Source organism: Sceloporus occidentalis, unplaced genomic scaffold (genome assembly GCF_023333645.1).
Source record: "Sceloporus occidentalis isolate IW3139 unplaced genomic scaffold, rSceOcc1.0.p SCAF_7, whole genome shotgun sequence".
Taxonomy (NCBI): Eukaryota; Metazoa; Chordata; class Lepidosauria; order Squamata; family Phrynosomatidae; genus Sceloporus; species Sceloporus occidentalis.
Genome location: NW_028316987.1, coordinates 95,018,993 through 95,046,783, shown reverse-complemented (window position 1 = coordinate 95,046,783; position 27,791 = coordinate 95,018,993). Strand labels below are relative to the sequence as shown.

The window sequence follows — 27,791 nt, the reverse complement described above, 5'->3', positions numbered from 1 at the left end:
CTGTTGCTACAGAGACTAGAACATGAACCACTTGATTTTCTTTTTTTTCTTTTTCCTCCCAGGAAAGGATTTTTTTTGGGGGGGAGGGAACCCAGCTGAGTCCAAGACCTACAAAATTGGTCTATGTGGATCCTATGCACTATGCGGTAAAGTTTTTGATATAGGAAAGAGCATTTGAAGTGACAGCCTTTGCTAGAAAGGTGGTCTGAGCAACAAGGTGGATGGGTGACTCTGGTTTGGTTTGTAAGGGACAGATCTGGAAATGCAGCTCTGGTCCAGGATGGCCTTTCTGTTCTCCTTCCCCCTTCTATCCCACAGCTGTCAACTGATTGAACAACTGTCAACACAAACTCTCAGTTAAAATGATTTCATCACCACTTTAGTGAGGCAACTCGGGATGTTGCGCAGTGGAAGGAATGGGCATTGGCTCACATTCTCCCCCACTTTTGTAACCAAAGGGTACTTTTCACACACAACCCAAGATCAGCTCAAGGCAAATAAAACGTGGGTGTGCATCTGTTTCATATACACAGGCAAAAAAGGGGAATGGAAACAAGTGGACATGTGAATAGATCGGCTCTGTCATGTTGTTGTCCAGGGCTGTGAAAGGGGGCAATATGGGTGGAGGAAGAAGGATAGCTGCCCCTCTCTACCGTTCCTAAACCTACAGAAGTCAGCCATGTTTGGGCTAATTTCTGGAGATGGATGTCTTACCACTTCCAGTTTAGGAACGCTTACACTGGCTGGTTGGGAGGTGGAGGGAAATGTTCCCCCTGAATTGTCTACTTGTGTCTTAGCTGCGGAGGAAGATGGAGGCACCTGCACTCTACAGTACCTTGTCCAGGGCTTGGTAAAGTTACTTTTGGGGTTATAGCTTCCAGAAGCCATCAACCAGTATGGATACTGGCAATGCAGAATTGGGGAATCCAGGAGCTATAATCCAAAACCTGCCTTTTCTGAGCTTGACCATTGGCTCCGTGATTCCAAGACTAGATCACTCTCTTTCTTTCCCTTCTCCAGAGTGCTTCAAAGGGGACGAACAGCTTCCAGAGGAGCTCCAGCTGCGGCTAATCCATCTCTTTGGGGCCATTATCTCTGGAGCCAAGGCAAGGGTTTTCTTGTTCCCTCTTTGTCGCTCTTTCTGCATTGTTGCTTTGTGAAATTTAGGCTCAGCATTCAAAAGAAGTCAAAGAAGGAATCATCCATTGGTGTCTGATGATAATGACCTAATTAGACAATATTTGTGTTTCTGTTTTGGCCTAGTGAATTGTTGAGTGTTTAGTTTCCCTGCACACCTTTACTACCTTTGGATCCCATGCCTTCTCCATGAAGGCATCCAATTTTATTCCCATAACAAGCCAAGAAGTAACAGCTTTGCCCTAGGCTACTCAAGGGGCCTTGTGGCAGGGTAGCAATTTGAACCCTGTTTTTAATTGTGTTGCTCTTTTAATATTGTGACACCACTCCCAGGTCTGGGAACAGAGCGGGATACAAATAAATATAACAACAACAACAACTCAGGTCTTCCCCATCTAGTTCCAGTCATCCATCCATTGCACTACACTGATGCTCCATTAATACATCGTCTGGAGAAAAGTTATTATTTAGATGATAAAGTCCCCGCAAAAGAAAAACTACTCCCTAGAACTACACTTGCTACAATTCCTTGGACCAGAGAGAGCAGCTGTTGAACCAAATGAAGGTTTGTAGAGTAGTCCTGCTTTCACATTCTGCCTTCTTATTGCTAAAGAATACCTGGAGGATGAAGGGGTTTATTCCACAGGTACTCTTTAGAGATAAGAAGGCAGAAAGTGAGAAGGATGAAGGTAGTTGTTGGAGGGGAACACTGTCAGTATGGGGGGGTAAGGGTCTGGAGACTAGAAAGTAGGCTTCAAAGCTCTCATAGTATCCCCATGTTTTGTACAAGTACAATCTAACCCTTGTGTAACTGGATGCATGTGTTTTTTATGGCGTCCCTGGTGCTCATGTGCAGTGAATCCTCCTGAAATGTCTTCCTCCGTGGTGTCTTTAGCTAGCTGTTACTTTGGAGGCTGATTTTGCTCCTGTTTTTTCTAAACAGCAAAATGCTCTCCTGGTAGTCACACCATCCTCTGTCGAAGTTGTCATGCTGATGCTCCGCAGATGGTGCTCCCCAGCAAGCACAGCTCCCAGAGATCCCAAGTTGCTGCAACTGACGCTGAAGAGCTTGGTCGGGATGGTCCACATCCTCCATGCCAGCAGCCCCAGCCAACGCAAAGTGGAGATCAGGGCTATCCTGGATAGCTACTTCAAGGTCCTCAACTCAGACCAGCCCATGGCCTCGCTGGAAGGTTCTCCAGGACCTCACTGGGAGGAAAGACTCATTGACCTCAGGGTGAACATGCTGGGTAAGCAGGAGGAGGAGAGGATGGTGTCCAGTTTGTGGAGCTCAGGGGCTACTGGTGAATGAATTTGGTTGTCTCTTCAGGCTTCTCCATGAGAAAATGTGTGCATTCTGGTATGGCAGTGCTCAGCAAGAAGCTGAGTGTTCTTAGGTAAAGCTTAGTACCAGAGCTTGGAAAAGTTGGTGGGTGTGTGTGTGAATTATAACTCCCAGGTGTAGTTCACCTTTTTCAAGTTGTTGTTTTAAAAGGGTGGAGAGATAACCCAGTTTGACACCGCTTTAGCTGCTATGGACTCCTGCGATTGTGGAATTCACCTCTCAGCTGAAGCCCCTGAAATTCCATTGGTGGACTCCTAGTTATTCTAGAGTTGAGCTAGATGGGTTGAGTAGTGCTAGGACTGTGTGGATTGAGAACCCTGACTTTTTAAACAGAATCAGTTTGGTCCTTCCTTACAAGATCCAAGCCAAACAGCCAAAGTTGGTGGTCTTTAGCCCCAGAGGTGAGGCCATCATGAGCATCTGTCTTTATGCTACGTGAAATTGCATAATAAGGGCAGACTGCTATTATTATTATTATTAACCTTTATTTATGAAGCGCTGTAAATTTACACAGCGCTGTACATGCAATCTTTTTAGTTAGACGGTTCCCTGCCCTCAGGCTTACAATCTAAAAAGACATGACACAGAAGGAGAAGGGAGTGGTGACGGGAAAGGGTAAGAGGTCCAGCAGTTCCTCTCTACCTCCGAGGCCTGGACCAAGGCAGATGGACTGGAGGGAGGGCTTGGCTCCAAAATGGAAGGTTAATCATTATCCAGGGAAAATACATACTCACAAGTAGGATAATACATATACAGTACATAGCAATACAGGAAATGGATCGATAAACAGCCAACAACAGAACATCAGATAGTAAGCGACAATTATGCGATGCCTGGGAAGGCTTCTCTGAACAGGATGGTTTTCAGCTCCGTTTTGAAGCTGGTTAAAGAAGTGATGGCTCTTGCTTGTGGAGGAAGAAGGTTCCAGGAGTGAGGGGCAGCAAGTGAAAAGGGGCGAATCCGAGATGGGGCAGAGGAAATCCTGGGCTGAGACAGGAACCCTTGACTACCAGAACGGAGGGCCCTGGTGGGAAGGTGAGGAGAAAGAAGGTCTGATAAGTAAGGAGGGGCCAGTCCATGGAGGGCTTTGAATGTCGACAGCAGGAGCTTATACTGAATGCGGAAAGGGAGAGGGAGCCAGTGAAGGGATGCCAACACAGGAGAGATGTGGTCAGAGCGGTGGGTGGAAGTGATAATGCGTGCAGCTGAATGCTGGACAGAGATTAAGGGACGGAGGTGAGAAAAAGGAAGACCAGCCAGGAGGACATTACAGTAATCAAGTCGTGAGACCACTAGGGCATGGACCAGGATCTTGGCAGTAGAGGCGGAGAGATATGGTCGGATTTTGGCAATATTGTACAAAAAGAATCTACAAGCCTTGGCTGTGGTCTGGATCTGAGGGATACACGACAGAGAAGAGTCAAAGATAAAGCCAAGACTGCGGGCTTGCTGGACTGGTTGAATGGAGATGTTGTCCACAGAGACAGAAAAGGAGTGTTGAAGGTTGGGGTTAGGAGGAAAGACAAGAAGCTCCGTCTTGGACATGTTGAGCTTCAACCGCCGATGGCGCATCCACTGCGAGACAGCTGTAAGGCAAGACGAGACTTGCTGTTCAAGCCTTGGAGAAAGGTCAGGGGCAGAAAGATACAGCTGGGTGTCATCAGCATACAGATGGTAGGAAAAGCCAAAAGAGCTGATGAGTTTTCCTAAGGACAGCGTGTAGAGAGAAAATAGAAGGGGACCCAGAACAGAGCCCTGGGGAACTCCAACAGATAAGGGAACAGGAGAAGAAGTCTGACCCCCTGCAACTACTGCAAAAGATCTGCCAGACAAGTAAGATCTAAACCAGTCGAGAACAGAGTCTGGCCTGTTTTGCAGGCCATCTTTCTCAGCAACAACTGTTTTGAGCACATCATACGACTGATCCAGAACAGTAAGGTATGGTAGCTAACATATGTATGTATGTGTATATATATGTGTATATATTTAGATCTGTAAATCAAGTGAGTCAAGCAGTACAACAAGAAGCGCATGATGATAAACATGGTTATGCCCTTATGGTTCAGTGCAGTGTGACATGCCTCTTGTCAGGGCTAAAGCTTGAACTCAATGAGATTCCAACCTGACCAGCTCAGATTGTACTACACAACTACTTGGTCAGGGATAGTGGCCTGACACAGGCCAAACCCAGGATGCCCAAGGCTCAGGGATTTCGTAACACCTAGAGATAATTGGGATGGAGACCTGAAGAAGAAGAAGGAGAGTTAAAACTGAAGAATCTTTCTAGAAAAGAGGAAAGCTGTGTTTCCTCTTCTGCCAACAAGCAGGGGAGTAGTAGCATCTTCATGCCTAACCATCTCTTTTCCTAGGGTATGTGTGTATTATAACTAGGATTCTGTGTTTGGTGTGTGTACTGCTATGTCGGGAGGGGATTATGAGACTCTTGTGGATGCCAGGAGAGCATACTATTCTAGTCACCTCTGGACTACATCCAGATAGTATCAGACCTTGTATAATTTTGTGAAAGATGAGGATGATTGGGGGAGTGGAAGGAATTCTATGAAATCTTGCAAAGTTCTCAAGTACTGCTGCTATACTTTTCACTGTGCTTTAACAACCAGATGCCTGTCTTCAATCCTCAGTTTAGCTATGCTTCAGCGTAGTGTTTAGAAAACAATAGACTTTTGAGCATGACCTGGCTAGTAACATATTATGAGCAGGTCCTGGCCATTTAATGAATTCTTCTATCTTCTATCTCATCTTTAGATGCCATTCCTGAAATGTTAAATTGTGACGACCGGCCTGTTTTGCAGGCCATCTTTCTCAGCAACAACTGTTTTGAGCACATCATACGACTGATCCAGAACAGTAAGGTATGGTAGCACTGCAGCACTGCTGTTGTTATTGGAACTCAGTGTTGTGTTCAGCTGAGTCTCCTGGGTAGCTTTATTCCTTCTCTCTTTGTCAAAATTGCTCTGTTAATGATTGCTATGAGCTAAGATGGTGCTTTGCCCTGAAGCTGCAGCTACTTTTGCAATAGATACTTAACTCGGCTGAATATTCCATAGTGGTCCAATTAATTTGAGCAGTTCTGCTGAAATGCTATATTTTTGATGCCCTGGTTTCACTGCCCTGAGTGCTATGAAGAAAGGACAGGATAAAAATACCATTGTTTGCATTACAGACAGGGATCTGGGGAGTGAAGAGAAAGTAATGGCTTTGCTTAAAGTCACCGAGTGAGTCCAGGGGTGAGTTTCAAACCATGGGCATCTGGTTCATAGGCAGTGGCTGATAGTGCCCTTGCTCACCTGTGTGTGAAGGATGCTTTTGTAAAAGTGTAGCCCTGACTTCCAGCACAAGACTAACTCTGCTGTGCCAACCGCTTTGTGTGTAGGAGGGATTTCCTACTGGTTGTCCATCATCATTGCCTAGAGAAGATCCCTCATGTGCACTTTGGTATTTTTCTTGTGCTGCTCATGCACACTGCCCTCCAGCTATCTTTGCACTGTACTTCCCAGGATTTGTCAGTATTGGCTATTCTGACTAGGGCTGCTGGAGTTTGCAGTCCATCAATATGTGATGTTTTTCCATTACTTGGATTGAGCAAGAAGAGTCTCACATACACTAAGAGACTGTCCTGGCTGAAACACATTGAAACACATTGTTTTTTCATTGTGGGGGCAGCATATATCAGCAAGTGACCAAGTGTTGGATGGACTGTGTGCATGCATATGTGAATCAGCCCATAGGTGCAGGCTCAGGAAAACTTTTTAACTGCTCTTAGGATTGCCCATGCCATCTCTCCCCCCCCCCCCCCCCCAAATTTCTATGTGTGGCTGTGAGAGCTGATAGGAAGAAAATCAACTCATTTGAGAGGTGCTGGAAAAGAATTATAGACTGCTAAAGAGACCAATAAATGGATCCTAGAGTAGCCCCACGTACACATAAACACACCTAGCCTGGCGCTGGCCCAGGGGTTCTCCTAAGCTTGGAGGAAGAAAATTCAGTGAGTAGATTGGACTGGACACTTTGATAATTATCTCAATTTTGTCCAACTTTCTCTGCCAGGTCTGGGATTACTCAGGCTTTGAATGCCCAACAACCTTAATTGGACACATAACATTCATATCTCTAGTCTTGGATATTCTGCTAACAGGCATAGGCAGTAAGCTGTGACTTTATTCCTTGTCTTTCAGTCTTCCTTTCCTGCCTCTCTCCTTCTTGCTGTCATTGACCTCGTTGTTCCCATCCCTTTTCCATGGGAGAGTGTGGAACTGATACCTATGTGTCCAATATATGGTACAACCTCTCTGTCCAGAAATCAGGGGAGAGAAGAGATGGTGATGATCTTTGGAAGAACGGGTTTTGGATCATCCCTTTGCCCCATTCCATTTTTGCTCTTAGCCTTTGGCTTGGAAATGTCAGGGGGGAGTAGGATGGGCAGGTCTCCCTCCCCACCAGTCAAAGTGAGGTTTTTACAGTGCTTTATGTGACTCTTCCTCCATCTCCCATAGTTAGCTGAAATGGAATAGATTATAAAAATATGTCACATTTGCATAATCTCTTCCTGGCATAGATTTTTGGCTTTGTTCGCTGCATAATATTGATAGGGTACCCCCAGACCGCTGTCCCAGGAGAGGGAGAGAGAGAGAGCATGTGGTGAAGGGAAGGAGTGTTGGTGTGGGTTTTTGTTCACCTGCATGCCAGTTTGCTACCAGGGAGGTTCAGACCCCCCAAGCTAGTGTCAAGAAAAGAAAAGGCCTGCTCAGTCTGTTTCTAAGGCTAACTGTGGAACCAGCCTCCTGGAGGTGTTAATCTCCCATCAAAGAGCTCTGTTGATGTTTGACACAATCCTCCTTAAGGACCCAGCTTTGAAATCGTAGCCAGGCTTCTTCTATTTTCTGCGATAGTTTTTGAGCATTTAGTGTAATATCTGTGCTATGGGAGATTTCCAGGGGACTGCTTTGTCCACCAGGCTATTGATTTCTATTTCCATCAGCCTTTCTAGGAAGCGAGGGTCAATTCTTATTTATTGGACAATTATGCTTGGGCTCAGGTTCAAAGGCATAGGCTCTTGCTATAAATGTGAGAATTGCTGAGGCCACATTTACCAAGATCAGGGTGTATGTAGAAGGTTCCAATTCTTAAGTGTGTGTGTGTGTGCATGTTAACAAGAAATGATACACTGCATTGGCAAGGGCTGCGTGAAAGTCCCAATGGCTGGAAATGTTGTTCCTCAGGCCTCGGGGTTTTGGGATTACCCAAGCACTGTTCACATACTTTTGGGTATCTGGTGAGTCAGAAGTTTGGTGAGCATGTATATGTGTATGTATTTGTCTATATCTAGATACTTTTAAAGGAAGACGATATTCTCCGGAAATAAATTTCTGTGCCCCATGTACTATTCTTTTTCTCAGTTTCTGCAGACGTCACATATACCCTGTCCAGGCTTTGACCATTTCTTCCACTGTTCGTAGATTGGTCCCCATGCATGAATGTGAGCGAGATGCATAATGTGGGAATTAGTTCTAAAACTGGGGTCAAATCCCCCCCATATTCCTGATTTCTAGATAGGTGACATGTCCTTGATCTGCCAAGAACTTTTTTCCATTCTGGAAAGCATGGATGTAACAACTCATGTGGTGCTCAATATAGCTCTGGCTGTCCCTGTCCCAGCCTTTCTTCATCCTATACCTGGAGGTGCTTCTTTCCACCTAACATCTTCTCCCTCTTAGTGCGTCTCTCCTCTTCTTCTTTTGAATGACGCTGCTTTTCTGACCCCGTTTCTGACAGCTCTACTTGAGTGGGGAGTTCAAAGTATCCGGGAGCGATCTTGCCACACAGCTGCTGACTGGGATGAATGTCCATCAGGTACTGCTTGCCCCTTGTGGTATCCTGGGTTTGCACGTGGGATGCATGCAGTCTGCTTTTCTTTGGGCCAGGGAGAACAGGGCGAGGAGACTAAAGAGGCTTCCCATCCATTTCTCCACACTAAATTTAAAAGTTTTCAGAAACTTGCAAAGGGATAGGAGAGGTCACCAGGTAGATCCCAGGAATTAAAAGGTGGGATCATTTAATGGGGTGGTTGAACAATAGAGGAAATAGTTCCCAAAGCCAGGCACTTTTGGGATACCAGGAGGACCAGAGAAAGGGCCAAGTTTGTTGTGTTTGCCACTGATAGAAGTTTTTACCTCCTTCCTTGTGTGTGGTTCTGCAGTGTGCAAGGCATGCCTTTTCTACACACATACAAGCAGCCTGAATATTGCAGACTCCCCTGTGCCAATGGTGAAGTGACCATTGTGTGTGTCTGCCTGCCTGTATTTTTGCTGTGGAGGAGAGTGGTAGCCTTGTAACGCATGTAATGAAGCCCTGTGATCCAATGCTTCTCCTTTCTGTTGCCCTGACTGCATCCTGACTGCTGAGTTAGAAGGCCTGATGCTCACCTCTTGTCTTCTCAATGTGGTGATGTCCTCCTGAGGTCCTCTTAGCCTTCTCCCTGCTGCCTGTTTCTTTCTGAGTGCACTGGCCGGTTTCTCTTTGTTTCCCTTTGCATGCTAAATGCTCAGCTTGGACGAGTTCAAGGGACGGCACATCCATGCAGAATAACTTCCTACATAAAATGGTCTCGCTAGAATCATTGGCTTTCTCATCTTGCTCTTTGGTGTGGGCTGGAGCAGAGCTTGGAGAAGTGACTTTGTGGGCCTAGGACTCTCAGAAGTACCCCAAGCTCCATGGCTAGCAGAAGCTTGTAATCCCAGAAAAATAGCCTTTTCTAGCTTTGGATCTAAGCTTCTCTTGGGTATAGTAAATTGCCTGTATCTTTATTTGAAGGTTAATGATATAGGGGAGCCATGGATCTCTTTGTCTAGTGTGCCTCTGCTGAGGAAGAACAACAGGAGGAGAGTGTCGCCTTCATGCCTTACTTTTGGAGATCTTTCAAGAGAGATCTTTTTGGCCACTGTGGAAGGAGGATGCTTGGGCTTGGTGGCAGTTTGATCAGATACATGGATCCTCCTCTTCCACAGCATCAGATGGTGGACTTGGATTTACTGGAGCTGCAGGCAGTGATTGAGTGGTCCAAGCTTCTTGGGCCAGCTTTAGAAACATAGCTCCAGTTCTTCAAATGGGGATAATATCTTTTCTGGGGAGTCAGTGAACCTCCCCCAACGCATCACAGAAAGATGAGGAGGCTCAAATTGCATTCTGACTTAGTGACTTTTCATTTTAACTCGACGATGAGCTCAGAAATCCTACACACTCGGTGTTTGACATCTGCACCAACTCAAGATTGTCTCGTAGACAAGCCTGACCCCACTTGGTATGTCCGGTGGTTCTCGTTCTTCCAAAAGCAAGTTAAACACGTGGGACAGCAAGCTCAATCACGCTTTGGGTGACAAAAACAAAGCACAAGGAAGTAAGAGAGACAATTTAATGCACCTCCGAAGCAAGAGAATACATGTTTTGATAAAAATAGAAGAAGCCTCCTGAGGTCTGTCCAGTTCTGCTTGCCAAGAATTTGTCACGTTAGCTAATGTTTTACTGGTGAGAGTGGAGATTTCTTTTTTAAAAAACGAACCTTGATCCTGCATGATGTTGGGTTGCCCTCAGTTAATGCAGTTGACTTCACATTTTCCTCTTAGCCTGGATTCCTCCTTCATGTTTTGGTGTCTCCAATCTGAAGTACTGAGACACTCTTTATAGTGTGTTTCAATTTGCACATGTTCCCTACGCTCACTTGTGTTGCTACATTAGAGCCAACAGAGCGCTTTGTACCAGGAAGAAGAGAATTATCTTGCACATTAAAGCCTAAGGCCCCATCCATATGGCACATCTATTGCACTGTATTGCACAGCCATGAGTGCATCTGGTGGAATCCTGTGATTTATAGTTTAGTGGGACACTAGGTCTCTCTGACAGAGAATGATAAATACCACATAAAACTACCAATTCCAGGATTCCATAAGATGCAGCCATAGCTGTTGAAGTGGTATCAAAGTGAACAACACCTCACACAGCCATTGTGTCATGATCTTTCATAGATAAGTGTCCAAGAGTTTATATTACAGTACATTCAGCCAAAGGGTTTATATTATGTTGTCCTGCATGTCACTTTGGGTATCATTGTGGTGGCAAACAGGATACATAAGTCTCAAAAATGAAATAGATCATGTTTAGTCTTTAAGAAACTGCTGGGCTCTCATCACTTCGCAACAAACTAGTACAGCTACTCCTGGAATTTTATAAGGCTGCATGTGTCTGTACTGCAGAAATAATGCAGTTTGACAACGCTTTAACTGCAATGGAATAAATAAATAATAATAATAATAAAATTTTTATTTATATACCGCCCTTCCATCAGATCAGGGCGGTTTACAACAATTAAAATACAATAAACAATAAACATTAAAATCATACAAGAATTACATAAAACATAAAAACAAAAGGCCCTAGGTTAGCCAATCCCGTTGCCCGTGCGGCGGGGGGGGGGGGGGGGCTATGGGACCTTATTCAGGGAATGCTATCCCAAACAGGTAGGTCTTCAAGTCCCATCTGAATTGGGCCAGGGAAGTAGCTGAGCGGAGCTCTATGGGCAGCGTGTTCCAAAGGGCCGGGGCGGCGATGGAAAATGTCCTCCCGGTAGTGGAGACAAACCTCGCCCCGGGAACCCTAAGTAATTGCTGCCCAGATGTTCTGAGGGTGCGGGGCGGAATGTATGGGGAGAGACGGTCCTTCAGGTATCCTGGGCCCAGGCCATTTAGGGCTTTATAGGTCATCACCAACACCTTATATTGCGCCCGGAAGCGAATGGGCAGCCAATGGAGATCTTTTAATACCGGTGTTATATGGCTGGCCCTGGACGTACCAGTGACCAGCCTGGCTGCCATGTTCTGCACCATTTGAAGCTTCCGGGTTTGGTATAAGGGTTGCCCCATGTAGAGTACATTGCAGAAATCCAGTCTCGAGGTTACCAGGGCGTGTACCACAGTTTCAAGGTCCCTCTGGGCCAGGTATGGGCGCAGCTGGCGAATAAGCCGAAGCTGATGACAGGTGCTCTTGACCGTCGCATTCACCTGAGCAGTCAGGCGAAGGGACGAGTCAAGAAGCACCCCCAGACTGCGCACGGAGTCCTTCACAGGGAGCGTGACCCCGTTCAGGACAGGTGGAACCACCGCCATTCCTGGACCAGGGGAACCTATCACGAGTACCTCCGTTTTCTCTGGATTCAGCTTGAGTCGGTTTTCCCTCATCCAGCCCATTACTGACTCCAGACAGGCCACGAGAGGAGAGACGCCATCCTCAGTCACTGCATCAGTCGGAGACATAGAGAAGATTATTTGGGTGTCATCAGCGTACTGATAACCCCGTGCCCCATGTCTCCGGATGATCTCTCCCAGCGGTTTCATGTAAATGTTAAATAGCATGGGAGACAGAATGGCTCCTTGAGGGACCCCAGTTTTAAGGGCCCTCTTGTCGGAGCACACGTCTCCCAGCTGCACCATCTGGGACCTCCCGGAGAGGTAGGACCGGAATCCTGGGATTTGTAGCATGTTATGGCCCTAGAGTGCTCTGACAGAGAAGGAGCCCTGGTGGCGCAGTGGTTAAATGCCTGTACTGCAGCCATTCACTCGAAACCACAAGGTTGCGAGTTCAAGACCAGCAAAAGGGCCCAAGCTCGACTCAGGCTTGCATCCTTCCGAGGAGGGAGCTAAAATGAGTACCCAGACTGTTGGGGGCAAATTAGCTTACTTGCTAATTAGCTTACTTGCTGTTCACCGCTATGATCTTTGGAATAGCGGTATATAAATAAAACCAATTATTATTATTATTATTATTATTATTATTATTATATCCCACACAATTACAAATCCCAGAATTCCATAACTCATTGGAGATGTGTTGCTGGAGAAGAGTGCGGAGGATACCATGGACGGCCAAGAAGACAAACAAATGGGGTCCTTGGACAGATCAAGCCTGAAATCTCCCAGGAAGCCAAGATGACCAAGTTGAAGTTGCCGTACTTTAGCCACATCATGAGAAAGAAAGACTCATTAGAAAAGGCAATGGTGCTAGGAAAAATGGAAGGCAGCAGAAAGAGAGGAAGACTGCCTGTGAAATAGATAGACTCAACCAAGGGAAGTCATGGGCCTGAATCTGCAGGATCTGAACAAAGCAATGGGGGACAGGGGGTCTTGGAGAGGTCTTATCCACAGAGTCGCCTGAGTCGGAGTCAATTCGAGGGCAACTAACAACAACAACAACATTTGTTCATGTTTGCTCTCTGGTTACCAGTAACTTCCTTCTTATCTGTAAGGTGATCTCCTTTCAGTACCGCTGTGGTGGCTCAGCTCCATGGCAGCATTAGCAAGTTGAAGGTAATTACCAGTTTCAGTAGCCAGGTAAACAGATCCTGCAGTTTGGTGGCCAGCTTCTCTGGCTGCCTTTTCAAAACAAAATATTGTTCAGTGGCATCCTGGCAGAAGCCAGTGGGAGGCTGTCTCAGGAGGCACAAGAGCAGAGGTAATCTCTTAACAAAAGGAAGGTGATCTCAGCGCAGCAGGTTTTTAAGGCTGAGAAGTATTCACAGTTTGGCCTCTCTGGAGTGACTTAATGATATGTGACTGCCTTGCCGAGCTGAGAAAACTTTGTGGCTAACTCCTGCTGCTGAGTCCCTGTTGATGTTTGGGCTATAGCTGGATTTCGCTGGCGTGTGTGCCTAACCGGCAGGTTAGTTCAAATCAACAGGCAAAATCAATCCTCTATCCCACTGTCTCCTTGGCTTCCAGTTCCCAAAGATGAATGGGAAAAGCCCCAAGTTTGAAGAAGCACAGATCAGGGACATATTAGCTGTCGGTTTCCATCTTTGGACTAGTTGATCTTTGGGGTCCCTTCCCACTTGAAAGGTCTATTATTCTGTATACAGGTTTTCAGTTCTTCATTTTTCAGCTGCTTTCTGAGGGTCAATGGACATTAGATCTCTTACTGGGATTCTGGGCATGAAAAATGTCTCTGGGTTGCAAGTGCACTAAGGTACTGTGCCTTGCATCATCTGCCATTTCACACACGGGCAAGTTATAGTTTTCAAGAGTCATTAAATATAGTCCAGTTAACCGTGTTTTGTTTTTCCTAGCATATCTTCACCAACTCTCGCTTTGCTTCTGCATCAGGACCAAGCTGATGCAGAGCAAATCAATGCAGCAAACAGATGAAATAATTTCATGAGATATTCAGTATTGTAGGGGCAGCAATAATGTTTAGCATGAGATGGAGGTGTCTCAAGTGTCCCCATTTGTTATCTGTATCAGGTTTTCCAATGGACCATATACGGTCCACCTGTTACCATCTTTTTTCAAGATAATGCTTCACCTACTACTTGTCCAATTTTTGGAATCAGCTACTTTACCCGTAGCATTCTCCTAGTTGGTAGAAATGTTAATTTTCTTACTTCATGTGGAGTTCCAATTTTTCCCCCTAAATTGTTTTGTGGCATTGTAGGCTTGGGTAGTTCAGGAAATTTTCCTTTAAAACATTAGAAGCTTATTGAAAAAGGTAGGAGGAGTGAGTGAGTGATTGTGCAGCCAACATACTTGTTGTCGGGTGCCTTCAAGTCATTTCTGACTTATGGTGACCCTAAGACAAACCTATCATGGGGTTTTATTGGCAAGATTTGTTCAGAGGTGGTTTGCCATTGCCTTCCTCTGGGGCTGAGAGAGTGTGACTTGCACAAGGTGAGTGACCCAGTGGGTTTTTATGGCTGAGCAGGGATTTGAACCCTGTTCCACAGGGTAGTAAAACCACTACACCATGCTGGCTCTGCACACGGCATGTATATAAACAGAATGCACCAATATCTTGAGGAACATTGCATCCAACAGGAGCACACAAGCTTAGTTCCCCTTGAAATAGTAAACCTGAAGAGGCTGTATCATTTCAGAATGGTGTCGGATGTGAGATGGAAGTGACACGTTGGCGTGCTGCTCCATGTCAGCAATCCCCCCACCCCAAAGTATCCCATGTATTTAGAAAAATAGCTTGCTAGGAGGAAAACTGTATGTGGGTTCTTGCTGTTTTAATGGAGAACTATTCCATCTTATAAGTCCCTGATTCTTTACCCATGGATTCAACCATCCACAACTTGAACATGTCTGCAGCTACCTGGAAATACATGTATTGAAGGGTGGAGTGTAAATAATTTAATTTAAATAATTAAGCAAATAACAAATGGTACAGTCCAGGTGCAGGTTTGTTATCTTGATGGGAAGGAGGCTGCCGTGGAGCAGCAAAAACGACGAAGGAAGATGCTGCAGTTGAGATAAATGGAGAAGTATTTTGTCTTCTGCCTTGACTGCAGCCAGAGCTATAAAACCATAAAAAGGTGAATTAAGAACTTAACACTGTGTAACGTACAATGGAAAACACAAGAGTGTTGAGTTGCTTTCGCTTGTTCTTTAAGTAATGAACTTGTGTTTTTGACATGGCTTGCAGCTTTCATTTTCTGGCTTGCTTACAGCACATGCTGCAGCTTAATGTAATGGTTGGCAGTTTTGTTTTGTCCCACTTGGGTCTGCTTCTTTTCTGCACTTGCTCAGCGCCTATTAATCCATATGAAAGCAGAAGTTCCTGCTGCGTATTTTGTTTGTGCTGGACTAGCTATTTCTGTGATTTAAAGAAGTAAATAAAATTAAAGAGTAACTCTTACTTTACATCCCCTTTCCAGGTGTAGGTTATCACTGCAGTCATTTTATAAAGCCTTTGCTTCTCAAAGCTAAAGGAAGCCATGCTGAGCACTCTTGAGAAGTTGCCCAGCCAATTGTAACAAAGGGTGTGTCTATACTGTAGAAATAATGCAGTTTGACACCATTTTTAAATGCTGTAGCTCTAACCTATGGCTTCCTGGGATTTATAGTTTTACAAGGCCTTCTCTGCCAAAGAGTGCTGATGGTTCACAAAACTGCAGACCCCAGGATTCTGTTGGATGGAGCCACGGCAGTTAAAGTTGTGTCCGATGACATTATTGCTATAGTATAGATACACCCAGAGAGTCAGGTTGATATTAATTACTTTGGCTCATTTGTTTCCTCTTCTGTTTTGTGTTTGCAGGTTTTTGATAACAGTTCGGACGCCATTCCCATTCATGCCATCAGAGTGCTGACCTCTATCATGAGCAGCTCCCCTTCTGCCAAGGTAAGCGATGCCACTTAGGACACCTCTAGGGATGGCAGGTTAGGAAGGGAGGCTATTTGTACTGTTTACACTGGATGCATTGCATATGAAAGAGAAAAACAGACAATCTCTTCAACTTAACCAGTGAAAGGAAGAGAAGACGTTAAAATACTTGCTGTGAGGAAAAAAACAACAACCCTGGACTTGTAATCTAGAAAGAGGAAAAAGTATCAGGTTTTCACTGTTCTTCTGCCCAGGTTCATAAAGGATTTTGGTTCTGGAATGATTACTAACTGTAGGTTTTCACAATGTCAGACTTGACCTCGGCTGCTTTATTTAACAAAATTGTACATATGCAAGATCCACATACCCTAGAATTACAGTGCTCTTCTGCATTAAACATTACTTAAAGTAAGGTGCTCTGAGAATGATTGATTGATTGATTGATTGATTGAAGTATTTATGTCCTGCTCTATATCCTGGGAGGGTGAGCTAGAATAATTAAATGTCTAGGAGCCAAAGACATTTGGGTCAATTTGAAAGTGCGCATCCATAATTCCTTTTGTTTGGGCTTCTGTAAAGTGGCTCCCCAAATTCTAAACCCTCTAAAGTGAATAATAAACCTGTTTTGTCTCTTCCACAGTATTCCCTAGGCCACCTTTCGTACCCACTCCCATGTTTATTTCATTATTAGCTCTTGTTTTAAAAAAAGAGCATCAATTCCCATGTTAGCCCAAGCAAGAAAGCCGCTTTCAAAATTCTCTAGCAAGAGGCTTGTCCTCTGTTCTGGATTCATGCAAGAGATCAGCTAAGATGTATTTTTGAATGAAGGGATGTCTTCTTAATAACTTGGAAGGATTTTGTGATTGTAAATTGTACAGTCTGCCCTCCATATCCATGGATTCTTTACCCATGGATTCAACCATCCACAACTTGAACATATTTTTAAATATACAGATTCCAAAAAGCAAACCTTTACATAAGGAACATCATTTTAACACGCCATTGGATATAATGGGACTTGAGAATCCATGGATTTTGTTAATCATGGTGGATTTTGGAAGCAAACCCCAGAAGATATTAAGGGCCAGTTGTACTATCTTTTTAAAAAAACTTTAATCTCATGCTGTTTTATGTTGACTTCAATGCGTTACACCTTTTAGAGGCTGGCTGTGGTATGTTTCTGAAAGGCAGGCTATAATTCCTGTAATTGAAAGAGCTCAGTTTTGAGACTATTTTTAGTTGATTCCCCTAGCTATTCCACAAGTGCATTTCAGACATTTCCTGGGATCAGGATGGCAAGAATTAATGGTATTATGATATAGCCCTGGTCTAGGCAGCGTCATAGAGCTTCATGGGCAATTTAGTCAAACCATCTGGTCAGTGCAGGATCTTTGGGTAGAGCATCCTCAGCAGGTTGCTCTCCAGCCTCTCTTTGAAGGTGTCCAGAGAAGGAGACCTCACTATCTCTCTAGGCAGTTGGTTCCACTGCCAAACCATTTTTACTGTCAAGTACTGTAGTTCCTTCTAATGTTCAGTTGAAATCTACTCTCCTGTAGACTTCAAACTATTAGACCTGGTCCTACCCTCTGGGGCTACAGAGAACAGGACTGTCCTCTCCTCACAGTGAAAGCCTTTGAGGTACTGTATTTGAAACGTCGAATCACATCACCCCTCAGTCTTCGCCAAGGTGGTCCTTAAAGGCTGTTGATTTTTTCAGGAGGTGTTCAAAGAAAGGATCGGCTATACCCACTTGTATGAAGTTCTGAAGAGCCAGAGTCAGCCAACGAAGAGGCTGCTACAGGAGCTCCTAAACATGGTGAGATCTTAACTCGTTTTTGACTGGGAGCTTGTAGAAACTTTGGCCTTCCCAAAGAACGAAAGGGGAGACGATGTTGCAGGTTACCCTTTTGCAAAAATCCCACGGCCAGAACTTGGAAACTACTTTTTTGGACTAGAAGTCAATTAATTCCTCAGTCAGTACAGCTGGCTGGAGAATTTTAGAAATTGCAGTACAAAAAGTAATTTTTCTCAGCTCTGATAATGATCTTTACATTGGAAAGTATATGTGGCTGTAACAACAAATTCTGAAGCCACAGGATGCTGCAGTCTGAATTGTTATTGTGTGTCTTCAAGTTGTTTCTGACTTACGGCGAATCTAAGGTGAACCTATCATGGGGATTTCTTGGCAAGATTTTTTCAGAGGGTCTTTGCTATTCAAAGGGTCCTCTGAGGCAGAGGGAGTGGGGCTTGCCCAAGGTCCCCTGGTGAGTTTCCAGGGCCAAATGGAGATTCAAAACTTTATCTGCTGGCATTCTAGTATAACACTATACCAGTCTGTCTGAATACAAAGTGTATAAACAGCAAACTTAGTTCTCCAAGCTAGCCAAAACCTCTCCATCCACACACAAGGGCAGAAAGGAGAGATCAGCAAGCTTTCAGGGGGCTTCATGGTTGGCAGTAGTTGGCAGCAACAACAGTTCCAGAGCCTAGGGACAACCACTGAGCAGATTATGTTTGAAACAGGAGGAAGTTCTCAAGAGTGATTGTGTTCTGTAAGATTAATTGGCTGTCTTGTAGAAGGTACTTTTTTAACTGATGAATTTGGAATTTGATTAAAACGTGGCTTCCTTTGCTTTGCCATTCTTCGTTCCCTGCAGGCAGTGGAAGGCGACCACAGCTCTTTCCCTATGCGCCTGATCCACAATGAACAGCCGCTTTTGATTCTCATCATGTGGATCCCAGAACTGAAGTCCCAGGACCTCCAAGTCTTCCTTTCCGACTGGCTGAAAAAAATCTGCAACTCTTCCCTCCAGAGCCGCACCACGTGTGTGAAGGCAGGGATGGTTGGCTGCCTCTTGGATGCTCTGTGCACCACAGTGCAAGAACTGGATGGGAAGTGCGCAGAAAACCTCATCTATCTGTTGCAAGTCCTGGGCAGCCTCTCCATCCAGCCAGGTGAACTAAGGCAGCTTCTCAAGCTACTCCGGACCGAGCAGGGTAAAGGGGCCCATCCATATACCCCGCAGGTGATCCGGGCTCTTTCAGGTATGGCCCGGAAGGACGGGCCGGAGAGAGCGCTGCAGTACTTCGATCTTACCCCCAGCATGGCGGGGATCATGGTGCCTGCCATCCAGAAGTGGCCCGGAAGCGGTTTTGCCTTCCACGCCTGGGTGTGCCTTGTGGATGAGACCAGGGATTGTCCCGAGGAGACGGCCAAGCTGAAGCGGAAGCAGCTATACAGGTAGGGCAGGAGTGGGAAGGGGGACAAAAGGACCATATCTCATGACTACAGTCAAAACTGTGGGCTTTTAAAATGGATTTGTTGAGTTGGATCCTTGAGTGTTATCTCTTTCACTCATGAATGAAAAGAGAAAAGAAAGAATTAAGAAAGGAAACTAGGGAATAGCCCCTTTCCCCCTGTGAAACAAAAATTAAGAGCAACTTGTCACTGTGCAAAAGAGGAAGCAATAAAATCTTAGAACTATAAGAATCGGAGAATTATCAAATTGTAGAGTTGGAAGGGACCCCCAAGGAACGTCCTCTGCCAGTTCCAGTGAGAAAATGGTGACCAAAATGGTAAAACATCTGGAAACCAAGCTCTGTGAAGAAAGACTTAGGGAAGTGGTTATGTTTACTTTAGTGAAGACATAAATAAATCTTCCAGGATGTTGTGCCAGGCAAACACCAAGACCAGCCTCCATCAGTATTCCTTCAGCTTTCTCCTTCACAGGCCTACAACCATCAGTTTGGGGCTGGTATTAATTGCTTAATCAGCCTATTTTGCAACATGACCCAGCCTTAGATTCTCCAGATGTTGCTGGACTACAACTTCCATCAACCCAGCTGGTCTGAGTAGGAGGTGTGGGTGATGGGAGTTGTATTCCAAGAACACCATGTGGAAGGGGTCTAATGCAAAAAAAAAAAAAAGTGAGTTCAAGGTTGTAGTTCTCTTCCCATTACCCCTAGTATTTTGCATCTACTGTATATACTCATGTATAAGTCTAGAAATTTAGGTTAAAAAATTGACCCAAAAAACAAGTACTGTATTTTAATGCATGCATGTGTGTGTGTGTGTGTGTGTCTGTGTCTGTGTGATGAAAGGCAAGAGTTTAATATGCCCTGGAAGTAGTGACCTTCTTCTTACTCTCTCATCCATCCAGCGTTTAATATGTGCACAAATAGTTATGCTTGCTGGAATTTTGTAAGTCCTTTGGCACTGTTTTCCCTTACTTCATCCTTTACATCCTTCATTACATGCACCTAAGTTTTACCCTTGACTTATCCACGAGTCATATCAAAATCCATAATTTTGGCCCCAAAATTTGCCTTCAACTTACACATGAGGTCAACTTATCGTTGAGTATATATGGTACATCCAAAGATGTTTATATCAACAAGGTAACTTCCCGATTTTCCTTGGCATTCTGTAGTCAGTCTTTTTATGGTGGAGACAGTGGGGAGAGAGATGATTTCCTCCTGCAAACACAGTCAGGTGCTTAAGAGCAGCTTGAGGCCAGCATTGGTGTATGTAGCTCCTGTCCTTAAGAGAGAACCTAATTCTGCCATCGGACCAGCTGTAACCAACCCAGTCATCTTTCTCTCCTTCAATTCTGCTCCAAACCAGCTTCTTCACAGCCAGCGGGACTGGTTTTGAGGCCTTCTTCACCACCGATGGAATGCTGGTGGTGGCTGTCTGCACCAAAAAGGAGTACATGACGGTCGCCCTGCCAGAGTTTCCTTTCAATGATGCAGCCTGGGTGAGTAAACAGTGGGGCCGGACCAGGCTGGGGGCTTCACCAGTCTCTGTCCTTCCTCTTGAGAGACGCTAGGTATCCTCCAGTGAGTTTGGGGGCCAGTAGCGTAAATATAGCTATGTGGGGGTCACAGGGAGGCTGAGTGCTTAGAAGAGCTTAGAAGATTTATTATTTTAGACTACAACTCCCAGGATCAGCCATCCAGCCTGCTACTTGGGGGATTCTGGGAACTGTGCTCCGTAAAGGTCATCTCCCCAGGTTCTGAGCCTTCATTGCTGTGTTGTCAAAACTAATAAGTGGGCTGAATTCTGTATGATGAAGTTTTTAAAAATTGGATCTTATTGTAATAGCAATAAAAACTAACATCTTTTGAGTTATTGGAGAGAGCAGGAAAACAGTGCCATGACAGTATTCGTGCATCATATTCCCTTCAAGTTGCAGTCTCTTTTGTGTAATGATGAGATCTTGTGGAAGGAGGAGGGGTCTGTTCTAGAGTTGCACTTGCGGGTCACTAATATTTTCTAGTGACTCTTGGTCCCCAGCAGTGGTTACAATGGTTGGTCTTTGCACATGGAGTTTTTAAAACCCAATTTTTGCCTTAGAAGGCTTTCTCTTTCCATTTTGTGTAGTGCTTCTGTTGTTTGAATGACAAATCTGGTAAGAGTTAATGTAGACTGAAGTCCAGAAACATATCCCCTGTGCTCAAATGAAGCCCTGTCACTAGACTTTGTATGTATTTGGGATAGACTAGAAAGAGTGATTCCAGAGATGCGTGAATTAGGTATGTTCTTATATTCACCCTTTGGCAACTTTTGTGTATCTCTCTCTCACCTCACTTTATTATTCTGCTTCTTGTTGAAATTTAAATTTAAAGACACTTCATAGGCAGGGGTATTGTCTTTGTTTGTGTCTGTCTTACTAGGGGAGTTATGATTCATATGTACAGTAAGGCTCATATAGCAGTACATATCTTATGTAATGGTGTTATAGAGCTCTAGAATTGAAGAACCTAAAGATGGCAGTGCATTCAATGGTAACCTCAAGGCTGGGCTTCTACAATGTGCTGTACATTAGGCTACCTTTGTACATCTCTGGATGCCCATAAATAATGGTTCTGTCTCCTCTGCTCTTCTCCTCATTTTCCAGCATTGCATTGATATTGTCCACATCACCGGGCGACGGCCCTTTGGCCAGAATGTTGTGAACATTTATGTGGATGGACAACTCCGGAAGATGGCCCAGCTGCGATTCCCTTCCCTTGGCGAGGTAGGGACTCCACAGCCCTGCCCGTTCTTTGCAAAGAGAGAAGGAAGTATAGTGATTTCAAAGGGACAACTGGCTCTTGTAATACAGTCTCTTGGAGGTCTCTCCTTGGCAGGATCACCATCAGCTGAAGCCAGCTTGATGGCACATAAAAACACACAGGCAGGCATGAGGGTTTAACTTTCCAGGGGATGAGGAACCGTATGAAACCTTCATAGCAGGCCATGGGAGAGTAATTGGTGACAGCTCCCTAAATGACATGTATTAATTATGGAGGATTGTGTTGGCCGTAAGACACGTTCCAAAGTCCCTATCGTCTTTTAATAATAATAATTATTATGTTTAACAAATGTCAGCACAAATCATTGTGCACAACTCACATCAAAATCACATAACAATATTACATATCTCACAAAAAATGTGTCATATATAATAAAACATACATATAACATAGAATATACACATATTGTATATTAGAATGAAACAATTAGAATTCAGAATAAGATAAGATAGAGACTTGGTGTTAAAAGCAAGAGCTGTTAGGAAGGAACAGCTCTTGCTTTTAACACCAAGTATCTATCTCATCTTATTTTGAATTCTAGTTGTTTCATTCTAATATCAAACAAAAGGTAATGCTTTACCCATATTCATTCATAAAGTAAACATTGGTAAACTTATATCTATATAAGCACAAGACTCTGTTACACAAATTTCTTTGTGTAAGTTCTTTTCTGTATAGTTATATAACTATATATATACATATACACACATGCTTCCACGTCTATACTTATTTCCCCATGACATTTCCTCCTTCCTTCCCTTGAATAAGGATTCTTCAGTAAAACTTAATTCTTTTATTCTCTCAAGTTCTTAACAGCCATATCCCCAACAATGATCTTTCAAATAATCAAACAAGACATTCTAATCATTTACAAAAGGTTCTTGTGTTCCTTCCTTCATCTAACTTGTCACTTCGTCCAACTCGATCCTCATATACTTTTAATAATAATAATATAATAATAATATGTTTTATTTATAGACCGCTATTCTGCAATGATCATAGTGGTGTACAATAAAAATTGCAAGTAACCGGTCCTCAACCATTGGAACCTTTTTGTTCTTCTACAGTTTTGCATATATTATTCTTGCCACTATCAAAAAGTAAAAAATAGGCCTACCAAGTCCCTATTGTTGTATTACTTCTGTTAGTCCAACCAGAGGCACTATAATTTCTCTGTCAAGGTTTTGAAACAAACAAACAAACAAACAGCTTCATCCACCGAAGTTTCTTTTTAACTAAAGCATGCAGGAAAAGTGGAGAGATGGAGGAATGATAGTCATGTAGTTTGCATGCTATAGAGAGACAGATTGTGCTTCAGAATTAGGGGAAGGTGCCAAGGATGAAATCAGCCAAGTGGGTGGAATGTGTTCTGCACACAAATAGTCCCAATTTCAGGGACTAGAATCCAGAGCTTGGAAAATTTACTTTTGGGGCAACAAGTCCTTGAAATCCCATGCTGGTTAGGGGATTGTGGGAGCTAAGAGGCTGCTAAGAGGAACCATGCTAGAGGTGGCAAATGCCATTCCTCTTGAAACTGGGTGCTTTCTAACCATCTATTAGCCTTGTTGGTTGGTGGAGAAAATAGGATGTATTGTGTGTCCAGCTGCCATGTACTAAAAGCAATCATGGTGAGTTTACTGTTTTAGAAAGTAATGTAGCTGGCTATAGAATGGATGTGAGCAAAAATAGGGGTTTAGACAAGAGGTTCCCTAAATGGATCCCCAGATATTGTTAAACTAGAAGTCCCAGAATCCCTGACCTGAAATCCCCAAACATCCCAAAGACTCAAAGTTGGCACCCAAAGTTGGCAACAGCAGTGAGCTGTTGTTGTATTTTCCAAGAAGCAGAAAAATACAGAATATGGAAAGGTTCCAAATGATGTGCTGCACAAGTGCAGGATAACTCCTTTAAGTGCACAGATGGCCACTTGAAGAACTACAAGTATGCAACCTGTCCTTCCTCTTTTTAAATCCACCCCTCCTTTCTTTATCTTCTTTCCCAGTCGTTCACTTCTTGCTGTATTGGTTCTGCCGGCCACCGGACGACGACCACTTCTACCATCTATCCCTCTCCGTCCCACTCTCCAGAGCTGGGCTTCCCCTCCCACCCTTCCCTGAGCCGCTCCCAGTCCTTCCCGGCTTCCCTGGCACCTCATACCTGGGCACCTATTCCGCCTCAGCCTCCCAAGGAAGGCTTGGTCTCTACCACGGTTGCTGGGAGCCAAGACACGGAGTGGGGGGTGCCCACTTCGCTTGAGGGGCACCTTGGGTCAGTCTCCATCTTCTGCGAAGCGCTTCAGCTTGCGCAAGTCAAAGCGCTCTACTCCTCAGGTAAGTGTCAAGGGTTTTAGGAAAAGGGGAGCAAAAGGGCCTCAGAGGAAGTGTCATCCATCTACTACAGGGGTGGGCAACTACGTAGGGACCAATTCCTATACACACACAGGACACAGCGTACACAAAAATAACTACGTCCCCCTCTGTTTCCTCTATGTGGTGAGCCGAAGTGATGTGGTTGTCACTTTCGGTTGTCATTTTGGAGAAGATATAGAGGGAAAAGTGGGTGTAGTCTGAAAAATGTTTTGTAAAAATTTTGGGTGGAGTTCATGGACTGGCAAGGAGCTTCAGGGGCCACAAAAGTGAAATCAAGGGGCAACATGTGGCCACTGCCTCCATTCCTAGTCTGCAAACTTGCTTGTTGAAATAACAGTCTGGAGAACTTGACGCATAAATAAGCCCATCAGCTCACCAATTCCAATTGATTTGCTTGCTTTCAATATAGTCCCTTGTCAAAGTGGTAAGAAGGGACCACACAAGTATTTCAGAAAAGAATGTAATGTGCCAACTGGTTGGAAATTCAACCTTATGTTCAATGTTAGAAGAATGTTTAAAGATGAGGTATGTTAGTGTCCTACTTTTTGGGGAAACGGCAGGTTATTAAGAAAGTGATTTATTAAAGAGATATAAAGGCATCCTGTATCACCTTTGAGACTAAGGAGATATCACACGGCCCAAAAGGACAGGAGTGAAGCTGATCATTCCTGTCCTTATCGCCCGATTGCGGCGGGCATTATTGCACACACCATGCTTACCCCATCCTTCTCCCATCAGCGAAGTGGAATGGACCTGTCATGTTTGTATTAACGGGAGTTTCCATTAATACAAGATGATGGGGCCATTCCACTTCACTGATGGGAGAAGGGTGGGATAATGATGGGATAAATGTGATTTCATGTGATAATCTTCATGCGATTGCACGATAAGGATGGGAGCATCTCACTTCTCTCCTGTCCTTTTGGGCCGTGTGATAATCTCCATTGTAACAAACAGAATTCCCTAGCATAAACTTCTGTGGATTCTAATCCCCTTCGTTGGATGCAACATTTCTTTTTCTCAGTTAATCTCAAAGGGTGCTAGAAAATTCCTTTGTATATTTATTAGATACAGCCTTCCACAGCCTCCACACAAACATTTGGTTGTGTTGTACACATTGCAGCTTAGAACAAATCGAATCTTCATATACCCTTTTTTCCTTCTGGTAAACTGAGCATGATATCACCAAGCCTTGCATTTTACTAACACATCTGAGAGCCTGCCCTCTTTCTTTTTGCAGGGCCAAATGCGACGCCAGAAGGGGATTTCCTGGAACTCAGTAGTAAACTACTTCTGTATTATGCACCACAGGTAAAGGCAGGAGGAAACCATGTGCCTCCCACACCCTTTCTCTGTTCCCTGCCTTATCTAGGAGGCAGCAACAGAAACTGTTGTGAAAGATGCAAGCTCACCGACCGTGCCATGCATCTGAAACAGCTTTGCTTGTTTATTGTGAGAGTTGGTATTCAGAGGTTTTCACGTCTCCTCTCTTTCGCTCTCTCATTATGTATATAGTATTATTTTTATTATTTTAATGTTTTAGGATTTAATATATACTGTTTTAAAATATGGTTTAATACTATACTAGTAATTCTATTTTAACACCCAATTTTGTATGTTTTTAACTGTATTTTTTTAAAAAAATAATCCCACTTTTGGGGAAGAAGCAGGATGATGATATGATGATGATGATGATGATGATGATGATGATGATGATGATGATGATATTCTCCTTTGTGGCTTTCTAGGCCTGTAAAAGTAACATCTGCCTGGACCTTTCCCCCAACCACTTCTTTGATGGGAGGCTGACTGGGCACAAAATGGTGAACTGGGATGTCAAGGTACAGCTGTTGTGTCTCAGTGGCTATTGTCAGATAGGAACAAATAGCTGATCTTCCCCAATCTTTTCTCAGCAAAGTTGGCTCTTCATATTGCCGGCCAGCATTGCCTGTCATCACTGATGAGGGGAGACACAGTCCAGCAACATCTATGATTCTATGATTCTATGAAACCTTGGTTTGGGGTGACTGTTCAAACCAGCTCCAGGCAATCTGTGGCAGAGGGAGCAAAAATACAGGCACTGAAGATGGAGTCCATTGAAACAGTGTTCTTGCTAGAACTGTTTCGTTCAGGCCTCCTGCTCTAAGTTAAGCTTTATTGGTGGCATATGGTGCGGCAGATGAAACACAGTTGAGAAGCTTTTCAGTTCTTTTGTTGATGGAGTCCAGCATCTTCTCACAGCTAGCTGTAGAACTGAATGCCCAAATATTTAATACTCTCCAGGCTTTCCCTGGCTGGCAATGTGGGTTGCCATGGGGAGCCCTTGGTCTAGGGTAGATCTACCTGGCTGAGACGGATGGGAGATAGATGTCCAAGGTTTAAACGGTGCAGAAGTAAACAAAGAAATTTAAAATGCACAAGCATTCCTCATCTCCTCCCTCCCAATAGCTATGGGAACTTGGCAAGCAAGTTAGTGACATGAAAATTCACTCCCCCAGTCCATTCTCAGCCTTCATGTCTCTTCCCAGCCTCAGGCTGCCAAGGGAATGCAAAAAACCACCTAACAAGTGTACTAATGTAAGTTAATCCTTTCTTTACCACTGGATGGCTGATAACAGCTGGCATCCTGTTGAGAAGTAACATCATTTTAAATTGACTTAACTGATGCGCAAGGCTGAATTTATCATTACAAAATGTTTGTAATCCTAGGCAGGGAGTGTAGATATAGCTACACCACTGGGACCAATTGCACAAACAGAGTCGGCAGCAGAGTTGTTGCATATCATTTCCCAATACACCACATGTTTTGTTGTGCAATTGTCCCATTGGATAATAGTACATTTTGCACAGTACCCTGTTGTATACTGCAGTTCATTAACATGGTTTCATATGATAAAGTCCATCATCATAAAGTTACACATCATAGTCTCTGATACAAGGTCTCTGCCAGCGTTTGGCCATGATGCCAACAGGGACTACAAAGCCCATCTGCCTGGCAGCAGACATCAGATTCAGTACTATACAGCAAAAATCCACCAAACAGTGATACATTGATTGGGACAACCAAAATGCACAAAAGGTATGTTGCAAGCTTTCAAACCTCCACTGGCTTCTTCAACAGGCAACGAAGCCAAACATCAGACAGGAGGGGAAAAATTGACAGTTATTCACTGACCTGCATTTTGTCAAGATATTGTTGGTGTTGTTCTGAATTGAGATGGTATGGAGGAATATCAGTGTAGGCAGGCCTCTCTTCCTTCTGGCCATTTGGCACTGGGAGAAAGAGTATTTAAAGGCCATGAAATAAAACTTAAATTCCATTAGCAACACAAATAGGTACCTTCTTTTCTACAAAAAGGTACATCATCATATTCCCCCCCCCCCTCATGTATGACTTTTAACACCTTTCCCTGATGAAAAAAGCCAGTGGAGTTTTGAAAGCTTGTGACATGTATTTAATGCATTTTGGTTGGTCCAGTAAAGGCATTGCTGTTTTGTGGATTTTGGATATTACAGCCCCCCCCCCCCACCCACCCTGGGCTTGCTCTCCACAGATTTGAGCATCTGTGGATGGCAAGCCTCATTAGCCCTAATGCATGCAGTGGCAGCATGCACACAGCCATTAGAAACCACAGGACTTGAGGTCCTGTGGTTTTTGACATCCATGGGGTGTGTGTGTCCAGAATGGATCCCTCTCA

General features: G+C 44.2%; 2 protein-coding genes across 4 annotated transcripts in view; both read left to right on the top strand.

Moving 5' to 3' along the window:
- The window catches only part of LOC149310141 (neurobeachin-like protein 2), a 79,832-nt gene extending 78,672 nt beyond the window's left edge, over positions 1–1,160 (top strand). The window contains exon 7 of the mRNA XM_089534027.1: positions 1,021–1,160. Within this exon, the coding sequence (XP_089390153.1) occupies positions 1,021–1,160 (140 nt within the window). The remainder of the gene's footprint in view (positions 1–1,020) is intronic.
- A 933-nt stretch (positions 1,161–2,093) lies between these two features.
- The window catches only part of LOC149310140 (neurobeachin-like protein 2), a 67,799-nt gene continuing 42,101 nt past the window's right edge, over positions 2,094–27,791 (top strand). The window contains exons 1-11 of one of the 3 annotated variants that reach the window (XM_089533782.1): positions 2,096–2,387; positions 5,249–5,355; positions 8,276–8,353; positions 15,581–15,664; positions 17,364–17,462; positions 18,304–18,887; positions 20,271–20,403; positions 21,547–21,666; positions 23,727–24,054; positions 25,334–25,404; positions 25,842–25,934. In XM_089533782.1, coding sequence (XP_089389908.1) covers positions 2,126–2,387; positions 5,249–5,355; positions 8,276–8,353; positions 15,581–15,664; positions 17,364–17,462; positions 18,304–18,887; positions 20,271–20,403; positions 21,547–21,666; positions 23,727–24,054; positions 25,334–25,404; positions 25,842–25,934 — 1,959 coding nt within the window. In that variant the 5' untranslated portion in view covers positions 2,096–2,125. Of the gene's footprint in view, positions 2,388–5,248; positions 5,356–8,275; positions 8,354–15,580; positions 15,665–17,363; positions 17,463–18,303; positions 18,888–20,270; positions 20,404–21,546; positions 21,667–23,726; positions 24,055–25,333; positions 25,405–25,841; positions 25,935–27,791 lie in introns of all 3 variants that reach the window. The other 2 variants (XM_089533780.1, XM_089533781.1) reach the window with 2 other exon arrangements.